General features: G+C 53.7%; 2 protein-coding genes across 2 annotated transcripts; one reads left to right on the top strand and one right to left on the bottom strand.

Annotated features, from left to right (window-relative positions):
- Nucleotides 1–154: 154 nt before the first annotated feature.
- TCEANC2 (transcription elongation factor A N-terminal and central domain containing 2) lies at nt 155–7,587 on the top strand (the record flags this gene model as incomplete). Its single annotated transcript, XM_084266362.1, has 4 exons — nt 155–256; nt 1,612–1,753; nt 3,554–3,747; nt 6,592–7,587. 4 exons carry the CDS (start codon nt 155–157, stop codon nt 6,778–6,780), a joined length of 627 nt encoding a protein of 208 aa, XP_084122488.1. The 3' UTR covers nt 6,781–7,587.
- Nucleotides 7,588–14,193: 6,606 nt separating this feature from the next.
- Nucleotides 14,194–20,935, bottom strand: CDCP2 (CUB domain containing protein 2; the record flags this gene model as incomplete). Its single annotated transcript, XM_084265838.1, has 6 exons — nt 14,194–14,508; nt 14,690–14,868; nt 17,503–17,856; nt 18,361–18,705; nt 18,792–19,139; nt 20,860–20,935. 6 exons carry the CDS (start codon nt 20,933–20,935, stop codon nt 14,194–14,196), a joined length of 1,617 nt encoding a protein of 538 aa, XP_084121964.1.
- Nucleotides 20,936–24,176: the final 3,241 nt, after the last annotated feature.

The raw sequence follows: 24,176 nt of genomic DNA, 5'->3' as shown, positions 1-24,176 counted from the left end.
GTATACCCTGGCCGCCCCCCGCGCGGGGCCTGCCGGGAGATGTAGTCCGCGCCGTGGGGAGGCTCCAGCCGTCCCAGCGGGCCTCGCCGCCGGCGGGAACTACACGGCGGAAAGGGCGGGGCAGCGGCCTCCGGCTGGGCGGTGGAGCGGGAGGATGGACCGGTTCGTGGTGCGCAAGGCCCGCTGCCCGGAGAGCCCCCGGCGGGCCGAGCCGGCCCCCCGCGCCTACCGGCAGGCCACCCTCGAGTCCCTCAAGGCAGGTCACAGCCGGGAGCCGGCACGGGGGCGGGGCGGGGCGGGGAGGGGAGGGGGTACGGCACAGCTCTCCCGAGCCTGGGCGGGGGTCTCCGCCCCGCGGCGCCGGGTGCCGCCGCTGCGGGACCCGCTGCCTTCGAGGGCACACGCCGCTCCCCAGCCGTGCGTGTGGCAGCAGCCCAGGGGCAGCAGCCCAGGGGGAGCCCGAGGCGGCTCAGGCAGGAGGAGCGTGAGGCCTTCGCCAGCCCGCCTATGTGTGGAGCTGGGCGGCAGCGGGTGACAGGGCAAAGAACGGATCGTTCTGTCCACTAAACCCAGGCTGGTGTCCGCTGGGATCAGGGGAGATCCAGGAGGCGTCGATCCCGGCCCGCCTGCCCGTGCAGGGATTCACCTGGGGCTCCAGTTCTTCCCTGGAATCTCTGCAGTTGGGACAGTGGCCTCACCGCCAGTGAGATGGGCGCGTTAGGAAGGGAAGTTAGAAAGGGGTGGGGGTGGCTCTGCTGCACTGGACGGCGTTTCCCTAAATTGAGAGGGGTTGTAACGTGGGTCCTTCCTGCCCCTGTGGTGTGGCCTGGGGTCAACTTGGGCACACAGCTCAGCCAGCTGGCACCACCTCTCTCCAGCCAGGAGAGCCCTTGTTGCCTGGTTGCACGGTGGTCCTGCATGAGACCTGCAGAAGAGCTGAGCCCCTCTTTGCCACCTGGTTGTGGGAACAGAACAGGAAAAACATCTGCTGCACCAGAGAGCTCATCAACATAAAGCAGAAAGCAGAAAACTGGCCCATCTTTGCAAGATGTCTCGCATCCAAAGCATGAGACTTGCACTTTTGCAGCTGGTTCTGTCAGCACTCGTGTCAAAATCAGTCTCTGTGTAAAACACTGTGCAGTCAGTGTATTTTAGTTTGCCTTCGTGCTCCCTAATGCTTTGCTTCTCTCTCTGCTGTCATTTCTTTAAACTTAAAGTCAGTCTGAGCAGGATTCAGATTCTGGGAGGCTGCTAAAGATAAGTAGCTGCCTCCCTCTTACCCCTCTTTCTACTAAGAGACATTTATACAGTGGACTCCTTGAGACCAAAATGCTTCTCTTCTAGCAGACATTTGCTGTTGTGTGCCCTGAGCTTGGCAGACCAAGGTTAAGCATCTCACTTTGCCTTCTAGTCACTTCTGTCTTGATTTGCAGTAGGGTGCTGAACTCAAGCAAGTACCCATCATTCTGAGCCATCATGTATTCTGTGCTCTGGTTCGTGCCATAATCAATAATTCATGTGTTGATAACAGCCCCATTAGCTGAGATGAAGCCAGTGTCCTTATTTATAAGAAGAATATTCTCCTTTCCTAATGGCTTTTCTCTTTTCCAGAGAGTTGTGGTTGTGGAAGACATAAAACGATGGAAGTCTATGCTTGAGCTTCCTGGACAACCAAAAGAGAATCTGATTGAAGCTTTGGAGGAGCTGAAGAAGAAAATACCTTCCAAAGAAGTGTTACTGTCAACAAAAATAGGTACATCTTGTGTGATTTAGACTCTGAATATCAGGCTGTCTTGTGTCTGCTTGGCTTGTCAGTACAAATGAGAGTAGCTTGCAAGCTTTTCAAGAAACAAATCTTGTTGACAATAAAACTCTGTTGATACCCAGCCTGCAGCTTTCAGAGCTTGTACTGAAGGAGTCAGCTATCCTCTAACTCCTCCCAGCTGGCCTGCTTGTTACCAAATGCTGCATCACCCCTCCTGTGGTCAAATTTTTGAGAAGTCCTTCTTGGACCCCTGTGTGTCTGATTCCTTGTCCCGCTGTGTGTCAGGGACATGGCAGAGTGCTCTCTTGCCATCTGAGACATAGCTCAGCTATTTGACCTGGTTGAATCCTCAGAACATGTGAGAAATTCTTCCCAGACTGGCCCAGAACTGCTCACTGTAACCTCACACCGAGAAATCCCCAGGAGAAGGGCAGCTCCATGCGGTGAGGCAGCCTTATGTCTGGCTCTTCTCCACGGGACTCGGGGGAGGGATGATGTGAGACCACATGGCCTCTGCCTTTCCTGTCTACCCCGAGCATCCTGGTGCAAGGCACACACAGTGGTGCTGGCCTTTGTTTGCCATTAGAGCAGCTGGATCTCAACTCAAAGAGCCTTAGAAAAGGAGATGCGAGCTGCCCCTTTCCCCAGACTTCGTTTTCATTTGCCGTCTTCACCTTATTCAGGCTTTTCCTGAGATTCTCCCCCTCCTCCCCTCTTGCCTGAAGGCGGCTGGGCTGGAAGAGCCACCGAAGCCTAACAGTGACATCTCCTGGCCAACAGCGCTAGCGGGCAGGAACGTCCCGCTGGAAGGAGGTCCCTTTTGTCTCGGCTCAGAGGAAAAGCCTTTTTGCAGCCCCTGTCGACAAGATCCTGCTTGGATCGCTCTGTTTGCACGTTACAATGCTGCAGCCGTCACCAGCAACACCTGGTCCCTTAAAGCGGTTTTCAGTTTAAAGACAACACCCTGTGTAGGTCAGTCGTGCAGGGTTTCACCAGATCTACCAACCACATAGAGAATTAACGTAGCCCTGTATTCACAAGCATCTCCCCACGCCTTGGTGAGTTGGAAAGGTGATTTCCACATGTTTATAGCAATTCCTGGCTGATTGTTCAGGCAGAAATCACTGCAGAGGGCTCCCTGATATAAAAGACAGGGATCTCCTGGAAGGAGTCCAGAGAAGGGCTACAAAGATGATTAAGGGCCTGGAGCATCTCCCCTGTGAGGAAAGGCTGAGTGAGCTGGGACTGTTCAGCCTTGAGAAAAGAAGGCTAAGGGGGGACCTTATTAATGTTTATAAATATCTTAAGTATGGGATGCAGGGGGAATTGGCCAGCCCCTTCTCAGTGCTCTGTGGGGACAGGACAAGGGGCAATGGCTGCAAGTTGGAGCACAGGAAGTTCTGCACCAACATGAGGAAGAACTTTTACACAGTGAGGGTGACAGCCCTGGGACAGGCTGCCCAGGGGGTGTGGAGTCTCCATCTCTGGAGATATTCCAGACCCATCTGGACGCTGACCTGTGCAATATGAACTGGGGAGCTGCTTTGCCAGGGGGGTTGGACCCAATGAGCTCTCAAGGTCCCTTCCAACCCCTGTGATTCTGTGAGGGAGTGAGAACTTCCTGCTTCATTCCTACTAATTTTACCTTTGTGTCAGTGCTCTGGTTGTTTTGCTGACACTGCCTGAGTTAACAATGCCTGTGGCTGCTTTAGCACCAATATCATTTGTCCGCTGTCCGTTCTGTCTTGTCCTCCTACCAAAGCTGAAGGGGCTGTTGCTGTTTTCCAGGCCACACAGTGAATAAGATGCGCAGACATTCCGATCAGGATGTGGCCAGCCTGGCCAGAGAGATTTACACAGAGTGGCGAACGTTCATCAGAACCCACTCCAACAAGCCCTCAATAGAGGTCAGGAGCGATCCCAAGAGCGAGGCTTTCAGGAGGAACGCACGGAAGCTGCTTTGTGAAGCCCTGGATCTAGAGGTAACGTTCAGACCCATTAATCTTTGGCTCAGAGAGTTACTTCTTGTGGGAACAAGTTAAACAAACCTTTTTCAGCCGTAGCTGCTGTAAAGCTGGTCCTGCCAGCAGAGTCGGGGCAAGACCAGATGATCTGTTCCTATTTCCAGTGATTCACTGCACGTCCTGATTTACAAGCAGCTTTGTTTTCAAGGTAGATAATGTTTTTTTGGTTGTTAAACAAGTAAACCTGCCAATTGTAAGTGAGGTGTATTTGCTCTCCTTTACGTAACTACTCAGCAGAGTAGATGTGTATCTACTACAGCTGGGTTGTACAAGACAAGGAAGAAGTTAATAAAGTTTTTCCTACCACTTAACAGCTGTGAAAGCAACACTTGGGGGCCTTTTGGGTGTTTCATATTTAAGTAATTAAACATTTGTACATTTAAACCTATTGCAAAAACAGAGAGGCAAGGTTGACAGTATATAAAGTGGTGATAAATACCAGATCCCTCAGGTATCTTTAAGTAAATGAACAGGGCTTTGCTGTAGGGCTTAACAACTAGTTCGCTTGGTCTATGAAATGCCATAATAATTATCTTTTTTAATTTATTCATTAATTATCTTTTAAATGGCAAGTCAAGCGATAAGCACTCCAGAGTTTCAAAGCTCTGCCTTTGCTAGCTGTGAGAACAACCTCTCCACATTCCAGTCCATCTGGACTGCAGCAACACCAAAGGATAGTTTGCTGTGGGAATGCCTCAGAAGGGAAAGGTGGGAGCTCACCTTTGCTAGGCCAGCAGGCCCATCTTAGTTCTTGGAAAGCACACATATGCATGGTGATAAAACTGGTAGTAAAGCTGGAATCTACAGGACATAAAGGCTATGGTACAACCCTAAAGCAGGTAGCATTGGGTAAAGCAGAATTGCCTTTAAACAGGACTCACCTGAAAGAACAGCAAGGAGAAACACCCTTGTAGCTTGCAGCTACCACTGAATGTGCAAGTGGAGCTCACAGCAGCATTTCTAGGCACGGGAGCCACAGAGGTCCTGCAGATGGGGAGCAGGGGCACCCCTGAGAAGCTGACAAAAAGGAGAAGGAAAGTGGGGCTGATTGGATCCAAGGGTCTTCTAGTGCTGCCCAACAGAGGGGCAGTTAGTGATGGGTAGCAAAGGCAGTGTGGGCAAAGGACTCAGAGGAATACTATTTGGAACACTGGAATCTCCTGCATGCAAAACATAGGAGATGCTTCATCACAAAAGGCAGAAGTGAAATTAAAACCATTTCTTAGTGGGTGGGGGATTTTTCCCTAAGCTGTGCTAAATTACAGGTTTTGGCACATGTTGAAGCAATAACTACATAATTAGCATTTAGCAAATCCCTTTCTGCATTCTTAATTACACCTCTTTCTACACACAGAGAGCCCACATTTCCCCTCTGCACCAGGCAGAGATGCCAAGTTGTGGTGGGCCAACCCTGGCTGGAGGCTGGGTGCCCCCCAAAGCTGCTCTGTCACTGCCCTTGTCAGCTGGGCAGGATTGAGAAGATGCAACGAAAGGCTCCTGGGTCAAGATAGAGACAGGGAATTCACTGATCAGTTTCCATCGTGGGCAAAACAGGCTGGACTTGGGGGAAAAAATAGTTTATTTCATTACCAATTCAATCAGAGTAGGATAATGAGAAATAAAAGCAAATCTTGAAGCACCTTCTCCCCACCCCTCCCTTCTTACCTGGCTTAACTTTACTCCTGATTTTCTCTATCCTCTCCCCTCCAAGCAGCACAGGGGGACAGGGAATGGGAGTTGTGATCAGTTCATTACGTGTTTCTGCCACTCCTTCCTCTTCAGGGGGAGGATTCCTCACACTCTTCCCCTGTTCCAGCGTGGAGTCCCTTCCCTAGGACACAGTCCTCCATGAACTTCCCCAGTGTGAGTCCTTCCCATGGGCTGCAGTTCTTCACTAACTGCTCCAGCATGGGTCACAAGTCCCACCAGCAAATCTGCTCTACCACAGGCTTCCCATGGGGTCACAGCCAGGATGCTGGATGCATCCACCTGCTCTGGCTTGGGGGCCTCCTTGGGCTACAGGTGGATATCTGCTCCACCATCATGATGGGCTGCAGGAGAAGCCCCCCTCACCACAATCTTCTCCTTGGGATGCAGGAGAATCTCTGCTTCAGCATCTGGAGTACCTCCTCCTTCACTGACCTTGGTGTCTGCAGAGCTCTTCCTCTCACATATTCTCACTCCTCTCTCCAGCTGAAGTTTCACAGTGGTTTGGGGTTTTTTTTCCCCCATTTCTTAACTCGGTTACCCCAGAGATGCTCTCACCATCGCTGATGGGCTCGGCCGTGGCCAGTGATGTGTCAGCCCTGGAGCCAGCTGGCATTGGCTCTGCCAGACACAGGGGGATCTTCTACAGCTTCTCACAGAAACCACCCCTGCAGCCCCTCTCTGCTACCAAAACCTTGCCACTCAAACCCAATACACAAGTGTTTGGCATGTCTCTGAGGCACCTTATATCAGCCACATCAGAAGGGAGCTCTGCAGAGATGGTCCAGCGTAGCTTCTAATTGCAGTTGAGCTTGGTACCCAAAGCTAGCTGCAGATTAGTTTCCTGTTGTGATGGCAAAGTACTGCCACCCAGCTGGAGCTGTGACTCTGTTCCCTGCTACTGGCCACATTGCCTTGTTCCTTAATTGCCAGGGTGGAATTAAATTGCTCTTCCTGTTACACTGGTGATGGGAAGTAGATTTCCTTGAATCTAAGCTGATTAACGAAGAAACACTGAAAAGCACCAAACTAATTTCAATCAGTTGGTCTCCTTATTAAACGTAAAGATCTAATTTTATACTTTCTTGTTTTCAGATTGATCACCCACTGGCTGAAAATATTGAACGAGAAGCTTTTCATCTCTCTTCCCGTCTCATTAGCGCTCCGTATCGCAGGACCGTGCGAGCTCTTGTCTTCTCATTAAAGCACAGACCTGAAATCCGAGCAGAAGTCAAGGCTGGCACACTCACTGTCCCTGCCTTTGTACAGAGCCATAAAAAGTGAGGTGTCGTGCTTGATCCTGAGCGAGGACTTTGTGTGCCTCCATCTCTGTGGAACTGGGAGCCCTTTCTGTCCCGAGGGGAGCGCAGTGTGACTCACTTGGCACCACTCTGTGAGCGGGGCTGCTGATGACAAGAACTAATGATGATAGCAGTGCTGTAAAGCTGCCCTGGTGGAAATCCACATGGGCAATCCACATGGGCCTGTTGCAAGGAAAGTTTCTGCTACTCTGCTGTGTATTCTCCTGCTACAAAACTATCTCTGACTTACCTGTTTCTCCCTGCAGCCCCTTTGTCATACCTCAGTTTAGCTCCATCCCTGATGGGGATCCTCAGATGTAATGGCTGAATAACACAAAGGAGCAGCACTGTGCTGTGCTGGTGGGAAATAACAGGAGTTCAGGGTAATTGGGCCATGGGAGGAGATTCCTACTGGATAACCACCAACTCTAATTAACCCTAAATCAGCCGTGTCTGCTGTGGCTGGGCCGTGCCCATGGCAAGAGCTAGCTGTTCTGCCAAGCCAGGTGATTTGCCTTTGCTGCATTCCAGAGTTGGATGTAAGAATGGGTTTCCATAACTTGCTTTCCACCATTCCATAGGCTCGGTCATCCTGCAGTTTTGGCATTTTCTAAAGCCCTGGGGTGAAAATCAAAGTGCCCTGGAGTACAGGTGCTGTCAGATGCCTCTGCAGTTCAACGAGCAGCTCGCTCAGACTTCCATACCTCACTCATGGTTTAAATGTGGTGCTGCTTCTTACTGTAACGTGAAAAAAACTTGAAATGAATTTTCTAAATAAAAGTAGGTTTTAAGCAAAATACTCCTTTTAAGGGCTTTTTTTTTCCCCTCTCCAATAGGAGCATGGTTGGAATGATCATGTGAACAAGTTTCAGCAATATTCTTTTAATTCTTTCTAGTTAGAACCTGGAAACCCTGCCTTTTATTTTGCTCTGATTTCTGTAGTGCCACAACCCTTTTTGTTCTCTGTAAAGTGTTACTAAGGTTGTGACAGGGGTGGGGTTCCTCCACTGGTAGGTAATAAAGTGCTCTGTGTTTCACGTGTGTGTGTACACAAGGCACTGGTGACACCTTTTCTGAGTGAGCAGGGTAGGCAGAACCAAACATGGGGAGGAGTGAAACCTGCCTGTTCGTAGTCTTGGGAACTTAAGACTAATAGACTGTAAGGAAGTGTCTTTCTATCAGCCATGGGCAGCACTCCTGATGTGAGAAGAGCCACTTAAGGACAAACAATGCAGTGGGAAAACTATGACTTACACTCCTTCCTAAAACAGGACTGGGTGTCGTTATGTGGACCTGCCTTTTTGTCTTCTCTAGACACTAAAGAAACCCTCAAAACTTACCTAAAGCATCGAGCTCCTTAAATTTCATTAGATAATTGCAGGTTCTCTTAAGAACACTTAAATCCTCTGGGTTTGCTCAGGCCAGTGTGAGACCATCTCTCTCTGTAGGGACGGTTGAGAGTAGCAGCCGGCGTGTCCGGCGAGGCTGTGGCACACGCACTGCCTGTGCAGCAAGTGGTGTTGGAGTGCACGTGGTGTTGGAGACAGCACGAGGCACAAACTGGCTGATTGCAAGCAGTGACTCCATGGATAACACATCAATAAAGCCTTAATACTTGTCCAACCTGTAGTGAGAGATGTGGGAACCCTGAATGTATTTCTTACAAGGGTTCAGCTCCATTTCCCACTTTCGTAACCTCAAGCTGCAATTGAATTCACGTCTCCCAGACTGTCACTGAAGGGGGTCAGGCTCACTGGATGATCTAGGCTTTGCTTCCTGAGCTGCAATGCCAAGACCCACAGTAGTTATTTTCTGGGTGCTGGGCTGTTTTCTCTATTTCCATGGTGTGTGAGTAGCAAAACTCTGGAAAACAGATCACCAAAAGCCACAGCTGCTGCCAGCAGCAGGCCTGTGTGAGACCAGTTTGCTGCCCAAACACCAGCTGGGGGTAGCGTGGGACAGCCAGTGCCCTCCCCAAGTCCACAGATCGTGTTGAACAACTTAGAGGTGCACGTGAGCTCGTGGGCACCGCACAAACTACAAGCTCAGTCTGTCCTATGCCATCAGGGATCTAAGCAAAGCTCTGCCAGGCCCATCACTTCCAGCTGACTTTTTCCACCCTTCCCCAGCACTTTCCTTTCCAGAGCAGCCTCCAGAGAAGAGAGATTTTCTGATCATTTGATTTACTTTGGATACCTTCAGCTCTTTAACATGCACAGAGAACATTTTTTTCACCCACAGAACTGCATTTATTTACAGTTTAGGTTACCATCACTTTGCTCCTCCTCCAGGTACAGCCAAGAGCAGCCCCTTTTTCCTTCCTTTTCTCCATTCTTTCCTTCCATCTCACCTAAATTCTGCTCCTTCTCCTCCAGTTTTGCTCAGCAGCTGCAGCATGGTGCAGACCAGCCACAGGGTACCGGTAAGACACGTTACAAGGGCAGACACTCTCCACGAGCTCCCATCTTCACACTGGGGAAACCCTTTTAGATTAAAAGGGAGGATGAAAGGGCTGAGCAGTGCCTCCCTTACACTAGGTTTCTCTGGCACGGTGCCTTTGAAATAGCTGGTTCCCTTTTTCCAGGAGAAACATTAAATCAAGAAGCCACCCAACCTGGAGGGGGAAAAAAAAGTGTTTGTTTTTACCCTTTTCTTACCAGATTAAGCTCAGCCCACAGATTTCTTTCAGCAAGAGAGTACATAAAGACAACGGCCCCATAGAGATGTGCTGCACCCAGCAAAGAGAGGAAGGCAGCACCTTCTGGAGGTGAAGGACATCCCCTCACTCCCCTTCCCCACACTGCTGGTGCTTGGGGAACAGGGGCTGGGCTCGGGTCAGCACCAGGAGGGGGGGAGGGATGGGGATGGGGAGTTCACCCCTGCCACAGCTGACTTCTGACCCTGGCTTCTGAAGAGCAAGTTTGGGAAGGCACCAGGCGACAGCTTGCTCCGTTCCCCATCAGTAGGCAGAGCTCAGCAGAGCTTTGTCCTGCCGTAAATTACTTGGGAGAAAAAAAGACGGGGAGTAGACAAGACCCTCCCTGTCCTTCGGGAAAGAAAGTGCCCAGCAGCTCACCATTTTCATCTTTCAAGAGGCTCTTCAAAGGTTTCTCCACAAAGAACCCAAACTTTCAGATCTCATTTTCTTCCTGGCAGCCCTGTAATATGAAGGGATCGCTAGGCTGACCCCAGATTAAGAGAAGTTAAAGCAAGGAGCAGCCACAGACGTCGTTTGGAGCCCTGATCTGAAGGAGCCTCCAGAGCTCAGGAAGGACAGAGGGGAACAGGAGAGGTATAGGGAGGGAAAGACATCAAGGAGTTCCCCAACCTGGCTGGCTCCTCCATGCAAGGCGCAGTGCCAGCAGCACTGAGCCTCCCTTGCTGCTTTAAATGGCTGCAGCATTTTTTTCAGTGCTTTCATGCTAATGAGTGAGCCCTCTCCTAGCAGAGAGCATGTTGTGGAGGATACCACAAGCGCTGGAGAACCCTCCTGCATTTGCCCTAACACCCCTCTGCACAGGCTTAGGTATTGCAGGATAAATCCTCTCCGTTCAGGTGGATGAGCTGGGATCTCACAGGTGGGGAAACTGAGGCACGAAGGAACTCAGACATGCCACAGGATGAAGAAAAAAAAGGAAGCCCATGCCAGGGTTGCACTGTAATTAATGATGCTCTTAATTCTTCTGCTGGCAGACCACTGAACAACATCCACGATCTCTGTCAATTAGACTAGATTATGGGATAATCCTTGCTAATTATATATTATTATCTAGCGAGCAGTTATCTCCCTGCAAAGGGTGCTCCTGTAATGGACAAATGCTGTTCCTCCAGCACAGCCAGCCCCATGGCAAAAAAGAAAAGCCCAAACCATTTCTGCTGCAGCCAGTATTTTGCCTAAACTGGAATCTTACCATTGCAAACACTGCACTCCTGTCCCAGACAGAGGGAGGAGGAGGGCTGTGATGTGCAGAGCCAGCAAGAGAAGGGAGGCAGGGTTAAACCTGCACCACCATCACCCCCAAACTTGCCACTGAAGCATGACCAAAAGCTCAAAATCCAGCTGTAAGCTCTCCCATCCATCACAGAGCAAACGCCCTGTTCAGCCTCTGCATGCCAGGCACCACTGGTATGACCACAGCAAACTTCAGAGTGCTACAGAGAATAAACCACCAAAGGGCACTTACTGGGGAGGGGTGAGCATCCAGCTGGTGCTCAGGGAGCTTCTCTTTTTCCTTCAGCAGCCACCAAGGTAACACACTGCCCACTTCATTTTCATTTTCAGAGAAAGACATGAGTCAGCAGAGCCTCTGCACGCCCCTCGGGCCACATCAATCTCAGGCAAGCAGAGCACAGCGCTTCTGCTGACAGGAGCATTGCAACATCCTTCAGGTTTTCCAAGCACAGAAACCTGGGGTCTATAAAGCACTCCTGGGAGGAGAGGGACCCCAGCTACTTGTCACATCTCAAGCATCGCTTTGGAGAAGAGAAACCCCCCCAAACAGCCAGCTCCTGCAGTGTGAGCCCCCCAAGATTGGGCTTGCAGCCCCTGACTGGCTGCATGCATCTGCCTGGACCTGCTGTGTAGAGCTCCTGGGAAAAGCCAAGCACCCATCCCCCTAATTACAGTCCCACAGCCAGAAGGGCCCCATCCCTCTCCCCACACCAGATGTGCAGCGGGGCAGAAGCAACCAAAGAGCCCCAGACTCGACCCTACACCATGGGGACAGCCCCGGTATCCCTGGGGGGCTCCAGCACTGCCACCAAGGGGTCACCCAGCCTCACCAAGTCATCCCCAGAGCTCACCAAGCTGTGGTGCTGCTCTTACCATCCTCACACCAGGCAGCTCTGGTGACCATGACCGTGACCACAACCACCACCACCCTCCTTCCCTCCCCTCCCTGCCCACATACAGCTTTGGGGACACCAGAGAGACCCTGTGACTGGGCACAGCTGCACCCACTCCACACACTCAGCAGAGCTCCCACCCTGGGGCTCCTCCAGCCTGCTCCTGGCAGTCAGGGCATGGCTATCAGCACCTGTAGAGCTCGTTCCAGGGGCAGGTGGGATTTTTCAAGCCCCCCAGAACTCTGTCTTATGGATCACGACACTACGTGCTTGCTGGGAACCCCGGTGGGATGCCCTGTCCTGCCCAGCACCCCCAGGGCTGGCCCCCTGCCTCTGGACATGGGGAGCAGGGTCCCATGCAGGCAGCAGTGCCTGCTTTTGGGGCAGCTGCAGTTGATCAATGCAGCAACACAAAAACACAGCACCCATCAGCACGTCCTCCCAGTGTCACACGTTGAGAAACCCCTCCTGATAAACAGAGAAAACAGGGAGAGCGTGCCTGGGATTTTTAGGATATTTTAGCCCAGCTTCTCTCCAGCAGAAGTAATTCCCCCAGGGAGGGAGAGGAATAAAGCAGCCAATCTCCTGGAGGCTCTTCCAGACCTGTTTTCTGTGATCTATGATTTCCAACGATCGTTCTTCATCAGATTTGCATGCAGGCAGTGGCAGGGAGCTAGCTGAGGCTCTCCTGCCCACACAGCAGCAGCAACGCCTTTGTCTGCTCCAGAGGGACACGGCTCCACGTCCATAAGCAAGGCCAGGAGATGGAGAGTCTACGTTCAGCTCAGTGCAATTGAATCATCAGGCTCTAAATAAATAATCAGAGGAGTAATGGGAGCCCTGTGTATGCCCACTGCTCTCCCTGCCTGCTCAGGAGGGACCAGGCTAAGGAGGGATACTGAGGCACAGTGTGTGAGGACTGTGGGCATGGTGATGGGAAAGACAACTCATGATGGATTCCTGATGTCTGTTTGCAAGTCATCTGAGTGTCTTTTACAGGAGAAAAAAGGTTTGTTTTGGGCAGTCCCTCCCTCCAGGCTGTGGGTCTGTGCCATCCCCCCTCCCTGGCTGGGCTCCCTCCCCAGCTGGGGCACTTTGCACCCTCTCACCAGGGATCTCCCTTCCCAGCTGTCCCAATGAGACCTCTGGTGCTGCTGGGGTCTTACACTCATGGGGATGAGGATGGGCACTCTTGCTGGAGGACATTCAGCAGTGTGTTTGCTGTGGGGTGTGATGCTGCCACGGGAACAGCCAGAGGCCTTAGGGTGGATTCCCCTTGGGAAGCAGCGCTACCCTGATAAAGGGCTCCTGGATTACCCACTGCCCTCTCCTTCAATATTTTCGCCCTCAGGTGACCACATTTGGACATTTTAAGATCTCTCCCTGCACCACAACGTGTGGTGGCTGCTACACCAGGCTCCCAGGGGTGTGTTCACACAGATTTCACACTGGTTCTGCCATACACCAGCTCTGACCCATACCAGGACCCACCCAGGCTGCTCTGTGAGTGAGAGCCACCCCTACATGATGCTGAAAGAGAACTTCCTTTGTGCTGAGACGGCACAAGAGGCCTGTGGGGGCTATTTGGCCTCCCAGCAGGTAGTAGCACCTTGGGGATGGCTCTTGGGGAGGAACCCAAGTTTTCTGGAGGTGCAGGTGACCACAGGACTCCTGGTTTTATGCTCTCGGCTGCTGAGCTCACCTTCTGCAGGGACCAAGGTCTGGTGTGACTGAGGTTGACAGCAGAAACTACTGAGGTCATCTTTAAAAGGTTACCAAAACCTCTGTGCCCATGGTTTCAGACTCCAGGAGTGATGCCTGTGCAGTGGTGGACACCTGGGCACGCTGGAAAGGAGGAAAACCCAGAGGAGAAGTCATCCTCTTTTCCTCCAGCTGCTGGTGGCTGAAGCACTCAGGTGAGTCCTGCAAGCAACAGGTAGGTGAGACGAGAAGATCAAACAAGGAGCTCCAGGGCACCTGGCAAATGCATCCATCACCTCACCTATGGACATCCAGGGATGTCACTTGGAAGCATCTACATGAGCTACATCTGTACGTGCCACAAGGAGGTACCTAAAACAGAGCTCAACATCACTGCCCCGAGCACAGGCAGGAGAGTGAAAAATACTTGTTGGGAATATTGCTGTATTTGGGGGTGGTTTGTACCTCCAAGGTTCAGCCAGAAATAACTGACAGGATGATTTGCAGCCATCAGTAAACAGCGTTACTTTCCCAAAAGCAGCAGCACCAGAGAGAAAACCAATTGAAGCAGGTGTGGGAAGAGCTGGGAAGCGCAGGAATTGCGTTCCTGAGCCAAAGGGACAGATTGAGACAGAGGAAAACAAATTGGGAAGGGAAATGGCTGCCTATTGCCCAGATTTTTCAGGCACTGGGAGAAGGTGGAGGTTGGGTTCAGGCTGTGTTTCGGGCCCTGGGAGCTGTGTCTCCCTTCGAGCAGGTGTGGTAGTGCTCGACCCGGGGTGAGGGTGTTGTTTTGGGGTGTGTTTCCACCTCAAGCAGGGTTGGCATCACAGGTTTGGGGAGCAGCATCCTACAGAAGCACGAGCCCCACCACTGCGATGACCATGAGGAGCCCGGCCAGGATGCAGATGCTGATGAAGACGATGTCGCTGGAGTCTTGGCTCTTCACTTCCTGGATGTCCAACTCTCCCTCCTCCCACTGCTGAGCATCCACCAGGTTTTCTGCCTGGCTGAGCCTGGCCGAGCCCGGGCCGGCGATGAGGGTCACGGAGGCTTCCTTCCTCTTTGGCTCACACTGCACCTCATACTGGTGGATGTCCTCCTGGTCACCCGCCGAAAAGTCAATGTAGAGGGTGCTGACAATGACAGACGTGTTGTTGCGCTTCTGCAAGACAAGGGCCGTGGCTCATCAGGGCTTGGTGGTTCTCACAAGGGTTGGAAGGGCCATGAATCAACCAGCATCTACTGGGAAGACGGGACAGGGACTGGCAAGCCCTCTCTGCAGCCGGTATGACCAGGACAGGGCTAACCAGCTGGCTCTACAGGCAGGTTTGCTGACAGCTTACCTGGGACTCGGTGCTGCAGGTGTCGAACCTGGTGTGTATTTTAAAGGTGCTGCCAACCACCTGGGCAGCACAGGAAGGGCTGCCCAAATAAATCCTGTTCCTCTCCAGCCCAGCCAGGGACTGCGCGGGGATCTGGATGTGAAAGTCTGTCCGGGTGCAGCTGACGTTCATGGGCACCACTGTGGGGACAGAACGTGAGGTACAAGTGAGGTGCTGGGGACTCCCCCAGGCTGTGGTAGCTCCGTGCAGAGCCCCAGCCATGGTCATGGGTCATTGCTGTCCCCATTGCACACAAAGCGGGTGACCGAGGGCATGGGGACCAGCGGGGACATCAGCCTCATGGCAGTACCTGGCCTTGCTGCTGCAGGACTCGGGGGATGAGGTCAGTTTTCAGGGTAAAAGGGGCTACACATGAAATGCAGAAGGTGTTATTTTATATATAAAATATCTCAGTATTTCAGCCTGTCCCATGCCAAGGTCAGACACGGTCGGCTCCCAGGCACTCACCCCCAGGAGAGACACCACCACCCCTCTGAAGCCTTGTCCTCCCCCCCCAGCTCATCGAGCAACACCTGAGTGCCACTACAGGCAGCAGCAGCAGTATGCTGTCAGTGTTGGAAGGGAGGACTTACCCTGTGAGAGCAGCCTCTCTCCATCACTGCAGAGCCAGTGAAACATTTGAGTTGCTGCACAGGATTAGACCACCAGAGCTTTGCTGCTGGCCTGCCATGGGCACTGAGCTCCCTTGCATGCTGGGACAGCCCTGCATGAGACACTCTTATGGCAATGAAATGGAGGAGATGCAACTTAGGGGGACCCAGGGAAGGATGAGCTGGGTCCCTGATCTCAGCCCAGGTCCTGTCCAGAGCGCTATCAGCCCTCCACCTCCTGAAGAATGTTATTGCCAATAGAGGGAATAACATGGAGGAGCTGCTCTGGGCTGCCCATGATGCTGAGGAGTGAGGCAGTGGGGAACCCAGCCCCTCTCCACCCCTCTCCCTTTGGAAGTGTATTTGGCCCCTCTGGATGCAGAAAGGGGAGGAAAGTACCCCCCTCCTTAAAGTTAATCCTCACTCAGCCTGAACCAGCCACTCGGGCAGTATGAATTATTGAATTATTCCAGCTCCTTCTGTATCTTGGCCTCACGAAACTGGTAAGATGCAACAAAATCAATACGAAAAAATAGTGTCACTTTGCTCCACTTAGTGCATTATAAAACCATTAGAAGATTTACCAAATAACTAAAGTGCATTAGATCAAGAGGAGGAGGAGAAAATGGATCCTCTCTCCTGGCATGAAGGCTTTCATTCAAACGGCCATGAATCATACACACCCAGCCCAAGTCAGGCCCTTCTGTGGGCCCAAAAAGAACATACCTGCATGGCTGAAGGGCTGGGGGTGCAGAGGCTGGGGTGCCCCTTTGCCACCGAGGGCTCCCAAGGAAGCTCGTGGCGGGCAGGGGCTGGTGTCCCCCGGTGAGAGCTGCTGCTCTCCTGGCAGGGTGCTGGCAGCTGGATGTGCCATGCCGGCTGCTAATTGCAAGCAGATGCCTGAATCACCAGGCAAATGTAGCAGGCAGCCTTAGCTTTATGGAGGGAGGCTTGTTTTCCATGTCCAAGCTTTTGTCCCCCCCCAAAATGCATCCGGCAGTGGGTACTGGGGGGATACAGGAGCCTCAGGCAACTGGGAGAAGTCATGTCCATCCCCCTGCCCTCCAGCTAAGGTCCCATCTACCTCTCCGAAAGCTCCTCCTGCAGTAAGGGGCTTTCCCCATGACCAGACACAGGGAGGCCAAGGTTTCCCTCCCTGCACACTGCTGCCAAGCTGTAAGAAACCAACAGGACAAGGACAGGAACAGACCTGCCGTACACACTAAAGCCCTGATGATGTCTGGTACAATCTCTGTCCCTCCAGAGGATTGAGGACAAAACCATCCCATCCCTTACCCCTTCAGCCACACACCCCAAAATCCCTTTAGCCACGCTGGGAACAGAGAAGGATTTTGCTGATGAGGGACAAAAGCTGAGAACCCCAGGGCCAGCCATCAGCAACCCCTGTGCCACTGGTCAAGCAGCTCTGCTGCCCCTCCTGCAAGGCTGCCCCTGCCTGAATCATCCCTGACACATGGGTCAGCTCAGAGGTAATTATGGTGAAATACAATGAACACCATAAATTCCCTGGCTTTAGAGGAGCAAAGGGTGGCAAATCCATGAGAGTGGTTACACACCGCTCCTCCCACTGGCTGTGGATGCACGTCTGGGATGCAGGGCACACTGGCAGCAGGGAGATGCCAGGCAAGGCTGGTTGGGTGGATTTGGAAGAACTGTGCCCCAGGGTCCTGCCCCTCTGGCACTGCTGCTGGTGGAGAGCACATGGTTTATATCTGCCTGCTCAGAACATCCCAGTGAGTGGGGAACATCCCAGTGAGTGGGGAACATCCCAGTGAGTGAGGAACAAGGCTGTGACGCTTGAGCTGGTCACCTCCCCTGCAGCTTTGGTCCCCTAACACCTCCCTAGGTTTTCTCTCCTCTGTGCCCTGGGAGAGGAGCAGAGAATGGCAGCAGCAGAGATGTGAGGAGGAGAAGCTGGGAAGCATCTCCTGAATACTAAACATGGGGTGGAGCATCTGTTGTGTCTCAGCCTGCAAGAGCTGGGGCTCACCCAGTGCATCTTACCCGCTGCATCCCTGGAGAGCCACACGCTTGGCTCCTGCAGGTGAGGCTCATCACTGCACAGTCCCTCTGGAAACGACACGGTCTCAGGCACGTCCCAATGGGAATAGAGCATTGTGGAGCACACAAGTGAGACCTTACCTCCCACGTAGGCGATGGAGAAGCCTCTCTTGGCTGTGTTGCGGTCGGTGTGGAGGATCAGCAGCAGCTGGTTGCTGTGGGAGGTGACGGGTGACGGGCTCTCCCGCCCACACCACTGTCCCAGCAGGGACCCGTTCTCGGCACCGCCGTCGAAGGCAGACAAGTGGTCGTAATCACAGCCGCCCGTCAGGCTGCTCCGGCCCTCCAGCTCCATGTCCAAGAAGAAGACTTTGATCCGGTAGCCCAGGGGCAGCTGGATGCTCCACTGGCACTTGAGGTTGTTGGGGTAGAAGTTGGGGTACCGAGGGCTGGAGAAATTCCCTTTGATGGTGGTGAACACCTCCTGGCACTCTCCTGCTCAGGGAAAATGGGGAGAAGAACAAAAATGAAAGTGAACCTGCAGTCCCTTGGGTGTGGATGAGCTGGGGGTAAGCGATTGCTTGTTTTATTGCTACAGCACACTCCATCCGCCACCTCCCTGCTGCTCAGCCTTGTGCTTGGCTGATGGGCACCCATCAGTTTGGGGGGAATGGCCATGGCCAAGGTGCCCAAAGTCCTACAAGGGCAGACAGAGGAAACCTGTGTCCACAGGGAATGGCGTGAGTGAGGAAGAAGGGCAGCTCTTCCTTGGGAGAAAGTCAACACAGGGCCTGGGATAGTCACAACACCACATTTTGCGCTGTGTGGAGGTTTACACTTCACAGCAGCATCTTCACAGCTGTCCCCAAAGGGCTCCTTTCCATTGTCCTCTCCTCTTGCTGCCACAAGAGAGAACATCACCACCACCACTGCTGCCCCAGGGACCCATCCCCACATAGTCACCACCTGCCCTCCCCCAAGACCTCTCCTCCCACGCACCTGAGTAGAAATGGGCCTTGAAGCCTCTGCCCCCGATGTTGAAGTCCGACTTGAAGAGGACGAGGAGGTGTGGGGCAGAGGAGACGGTGCGGGGCGGGCGGGCACTGCCACAGTAGCGTCCCAGGCGGGGGGCGGCAGCGGTGGGGCCATCGAAAAGGGCCACATAGTCAAAGCCACAGCCCTGGCCCCCCTCCACCTGGAAGTCAGCGAAAACCAGGGTGAGGGGGCCCCCACCACTGCCCCCCCCAATGCTCCAGCGACACTCAGCATCGTTGGGGTAGCTCTCGGGGTAGCGGGGGCTGGTGATCTCCCCAGACAGCCCTGTCAGCTGCCCACCGCAGGCATCTGTGAGGAGGCACAGTTGATGAGGAGGGTGAGGAAGGACAGATGGAAGGACGCTCCGCCACCGCCATCCAATCCCTCCCTGCTACCTTTCCGGTAGGCAGCGGCGAAGCCACGCTTGGCCACGTGGCGATCGGAGCGGAAGACGACAGCCATGACGTGCCAGGCGGAGGAGAAGGGTGGCGGGGGGCTGCGGCCACAGAAGGTGCCCAGGAGGTTGCCCTGGTCCCGGGAAGCCCCGTTGTAGACCTGCAGGTAGTCGTAGGCGCAGGCGGCGTGGTATTCCAGCTCAAAGTGGCTGAAGGAGAGCAGGACGGAGGAGCCCTCGGCCACCACGATCAGCCACGTGCACTCTGTCTCGTAGGGGTACAGCCCTGGGAAGTTGGGGCTGGAGAAGTTGCCAGAGGGTGCTGAGAGCACCCCCCCACATTTGATGCCTGAGGGACACAGAAGGGGATGTGATGAGGATGAAGTCTCTGAGGATGGAGACGGGGTGCACAGCACCGCTCCATCCCACCACCAACACTGCCAACCCACCAGTGCTCCACAGACCCCCGCCGGGCTCGGCAACCCCTTTTCCCCAGAGGACACACGACCCCCCCCCCCCATCACCCCTCATCCCTCCACCATCCCCTTCTCCCCCTGCTTCCCATGGCATGGCTGCAGCAGGGTTCAGCCATGCCTGTGAGCTTGTCCTGCCAGCCATGGCGTGGCATCCCCATCTAGTTATTGCCTGGAGAAAAAAAAAATAGGGAGCAAGTTTTAATCATTCAGAGGTTCCAGCCTGGCCAGGGCCCCGGCTGCTGCTCCTCCAGCTTTGTGCCTCCTGCTTAGGATGCTCTCTCCATATAATGGTGGTATCGGTGAGTTCAAGCTGAGAAAAATAGGGGTGAAAGGCTCGATGCACTTAACAATGAGTTATGCATGTTGGGATCGATTTCCCACTGAAATCTTTACACTGAGACACAGGTATTGTAAAATAAGGGGGAGGGGTAAGGAGGGGGTGCAGCTGCCACCTGTCCCTGGGCCTGATTAGGGCTGGGGTGAAGGGGCTGATGGAGCGGGCACATACATCATGTCTGGGAGGGATGCAGACCCTGTGGAGCCTCCGGGGGACACGTGCAGGTTCCCAAGCAAGGCCGGGCGCTCGCTGCCATCAATCTGGGCCAAGTATATTGCAGATCAATAGCCCGTCAGCACACGGTGCTTTTCATCACGCTGGCTGGCGCAGTGACCTACTGGCAAAAGGAGGGAGGGGGGATGTTTGGGGGCATCCTGTGGGTGTGTGGGATGCAGCACCACGGCGAATGGGGAAGAGGAGGATGCGTGTGCACGTGCGGGTGTTGGCACAAGCAGCAAAGCTGGCCAGAGCTAGGATGAGTGGGGATAAAGTAATACAGTGTGAGTGCTAAAGGAATAACCCTACTGAAATCACAACACCAGAGAGCAACCCGTGGGAGGGGTGAGTAGCCGTGGTGCAGACTGATGGGTTAAGGATTGGGAGCCTTGGGGTGCTGTGGGGAACCCAGGCAGGCGCAGGAGGCAGCACGGGGCAGGTACTCTGCTCAGGAGCACCCGTGTCAGGGCTGGGATGCAGTTTTGATTTCTGGTGTAGCCCTGTTGTGAAGAAGGTCCTGCTGGTTTTGGGAAGGGGGGGATCACTCATTAGCAGAGTTACTGAGCTGACCTGGCCCACCCTGACCCCCAATTTTACTGTGTTGCCTGCCAGCTCTGCCCTGCATCCCGGCAGGTGCTTCATCCAGGTAAGGCGAGGGGGTTGCTACACACGCAGCAGCACACACACTCTTACACCTACACTCATGTATACAAGTGTGCATCTGGTTGTATAGACACCTGCAACTCCTGAAGTTGGGAAAGGCTTCAGCAAAGCACCCATACCCCGCAGCAGGACAGCCCCTACCTGTGATCTGCCATAAAATAAGCACGAAGCAGAAACTCCGGCGCGGTGGCGTGCCCAGCAACCACAGACCCCAGCTCCTTTCCCCAGGCTGCCCCCAGCCCTGTGTGGGCTGAGAGCCAGGACCTGTTCACACCCCGGAGTTGTGCCCACAAACAGCCTTCTCCCCCCAGCCCAGGGACCATGGATGCCCAACCAGCCCTGGGAGTCCCCACCAGGAGCTGGAACCAGGCTCTTACCTCTGCCAGGAGCATCCCCAAGAACCCCGCACAGCACAGCCAGCACTGACAGGCAGCCCATCCCCGTGCACCCCATCCTCCAGCAGGCAAACCTCCCCTCACCGGCACCCGAGCATCCTTTTTGGAGCTGTCTATCTGTGAGGAGAAAAAAAATAAATAGAGAAATAAATAAAAAGCAGGAGGGCTGTAGAATTAATAGCAGAATGAATAATTCATCACTTGTTTGAATTAAGAGCGGCAAGGTAACTTGATCTATTCCTCCCCTCCTTCACTCAGTTTTAATGATCTGGATCAAATGTCCCAAGGATTTACACTATACCAGATACCTTGTCAATACACTATATTTAGAAGAGATATTAATGTTTCAGATACGGTGTATAACGGCAGTAAGTCTGGGCTGACAATACCCCCTTAAGGGGCTATGAAAATAATTTAGTTTGCTGGGGAAGCCAGGGAACCAAAATGGGAATTTCAGACTTCCCACAGAAAAGCACCTCAGGAATTAACGTGATTTATACTGCAGCACCCACTGCACAAAGCCAAGGGGTGGTAAAGGCTAAAGAAACAGGGAATGGGGTTTAAATGCAGCCGCGTCTCCACACCGGCTGCTGGGTCAGCATCCCTGCGGCGAGCGCCCAGGCTCAGCGGGATGCTCAGCCCAGGAAAGCAGCAGTGGAGAGTGCTAAAGAGACTGAATCCCACCTCCCTGGAGAAAGATTAGAGATGAGTTGTGACTCGTGGGCAAAAAACCATCGATTATGATAGAACCTGCTAAGACCTCGGAGAATTACCATGTCCTTCTCGCCCTGGTTCGTGGTCTTTCTCGCCCAGGCTCTTGGACGCACTGGGCTGAAGGTAATCAAGCCTGTGCAGTAGGGAAGATGCCCTCCTTGTGCTGTGCCACATTAGCTGAGGAAACCCCAAACTCAGCAGCTTTTCAGTTCCTTCCCTCCCGCCCAGGAGAGGAGAGGACTTCCCCGCTGCCATAACCCAGATGAACACCAGGAAACAAAAACCCACGAGGACCTCCCGGTGTGAGGGACCCCCGCTAAAAAAGTCACCTTCAGAGCACGGGGTAAAGGAGCAGTGAGGATCTGTAAATCTCAGGCAGGGAGACAAGTTGCATTTATTAATTAAGCAATGAGGATCGATGCCTGAGACATTTCCTGTGGATTAATGATGGCCTGGGAGGAGCTGATGGCCCGAGGTGCAGCTAAGGACCATTAACGCCAACTGGTCATTAATCCCCAGGAAACACTCCATGCCAAGGTCGTTAAGTGCCTGCATATATTTATGGGTAATAATATCAACAATAATATTTGTACAGGCTCTCTCCCCACAGCCCAGCCTCAATGGAGCTACACTGAGGGCTGCTGGGACCATTGGGGCACCCCACCAGGAGCCCTATGTCCGGAGCCCAGCCACAGCAGGGGACATCAGGGCACCCATCCCAGGGGGTCAGCACCACATCAGCCCAGGAGCAAGCACGCATTTGAGCCAGGAGACCCAATGCAGCCCTCCCTGTCCTGGGGTGCAGTACAAAGCAGGCTCTGGGAGATGGCTGCAGTGATGGTGCATTGCCTGAGACCTCCCAGGGATGCCACAGAGCTTCATTAGCTGCTGCCCTAACAGGCTTGGAGAGGTCCATCTCCATGCCTTGTGCAACAGGTAGCGGGCCAGAGCCTGCAGCAGAGGTCTGGCACTGCAGCCCATGGCACAGGGGCCTCTCCTGGCCATTTCCATAACCACAACACCAGCTCAGGGACAACACGCTCCCCAGTACCTCCACTGCTGCACAACAAAGCAACACATCCATCCTCTCCACCTTCACAGCAACACACCCCATCCTCCAGCCCTTCCCAGCCAGCCTCAGTGCTGAGGTGGTACCCAGGACAGTGGTGCCTACAGGGCTGCTCTTCTCCATCCCTCCAGCTGCGCTCTGCATCAGCGATACCCCCAGGAGACAGGGGGGGAAGCTGGGGCTGTGCAGCATAGCAGCTGTGCCCCCCTCCCAGGAGACAGCATCCATCAACTGCTGGCACATTCACCCTCTCCTGACCTGGGGATGGCCATTCCCGGCTGGGCCTGAGCCCAGGCAACACCATGGGGTGGGAGGAGGGAGGCAGGGGGAGGACAAGATGGGGCGGGCAGAGGAGCCAAGCAGGTCCTTCTGCATAGAGGTCCAGCCAGAGGTGACTTGGATCAGCCCAGGGTGATTTGGCTCTGGCCAGAGACCCGGAGAGTGATTTTTGAGGTGTGCCATTTCAGGGCTGCCTCTGATCCTCTGTGGGCATATTTATAAATCATGAGTCAAAAAGACATTTGATTCATTTAAATAGAAAGGATGTGATCAGGACTGTGAGACTTCAGAGAAGATCAAAGGTTTAAATACAGTCCCCAGGAGAGAGAGAGGAATTATTTAGGCAGGAAATAATGAGATGAAATTAAGAAGGTATTTAGGCTGCACACGAGGAAGAAGAAAGGAAGCGAAGCCCCTCTCCCCAGCACAGCGCTGCACGGGTGGCAGGGGCTTCCCAAGGGGCAGCCAGAGCACTGGAGTATCCTGCCAGCACCCTCCTGCCCTGGCAGGGTGTGAGCCCCTGGCCTGGCAGCAGTCACCCACCACTGCAGGTTGCTCATCCACACCCACAGACCCCTGCTGACCCAGAGCATCACCACCATTTCCCTAGAAAAACACCACCGTGGGGCAGCTCTTGGTTCCCAAAAGGAAGGAAACCTCTCATCTTCCTTCAGTGGGAAAGATCCTGCTGGAGAGCCTTTGTGCCCCACATCCCCTGCTTAAGCAGAAGCACCAGGCAAGCCCCTGGAAGGGGCCTTCCCCCCCCCCCAAGGGATGGCTTGGGAAGAGAAATGACAAAAGGCAGGAGGGGGAAGGGAGAGGAGGAGGGGAAATAAGAGAATCAACTGCCCACGGGCAGTTTAAAGGCCCCTTCGAGTTCATACTTCCAAGGACACCGTCTCCCCACAGATACCGTCTCGCAAAGACCCCCCTCGGGCACAGCAAGGCGGCTCGGCACGCACCCCCTCCTCCCGCTCTCCCCGCAGCCCGCCTTTGCAGGATTGCAACCCGCAGCAGTCACAGCTTGCTCCGTCTCTCACCACCCTCCCTCTCTCAGCCACGAACAAAGACAGGAGGCTTTCGCGGCAGAACGGCCGGGCCAGCTGGGAAGGGTTTAACCATCGTGGCCCATATGTGCTGAAATACCCAGACATATTGGGGTTGCACTTAAAGGAACAGTCCCAGCACTCACACAGAAAGCCGGCGCTGTTCCGAGGAGAGGGGGAAGGTTTGCTTC

This window comes from Gallinula chloropus, assembly GCF_964237585.1.
Source record: "Gallinula chloropus genome assembly, chromosome: 6".
In the NCBI taxonomy this organism is placed as follows: domain Eukaryota; kingdom Metazoa; phylum Chordata; class Aves; order Gruiformes; family Rallidae; genus Gallinula; species Gallinula chloropus.
This window is presented reverse-complemented; position numbering and strand designations above follow the sequence as displayed.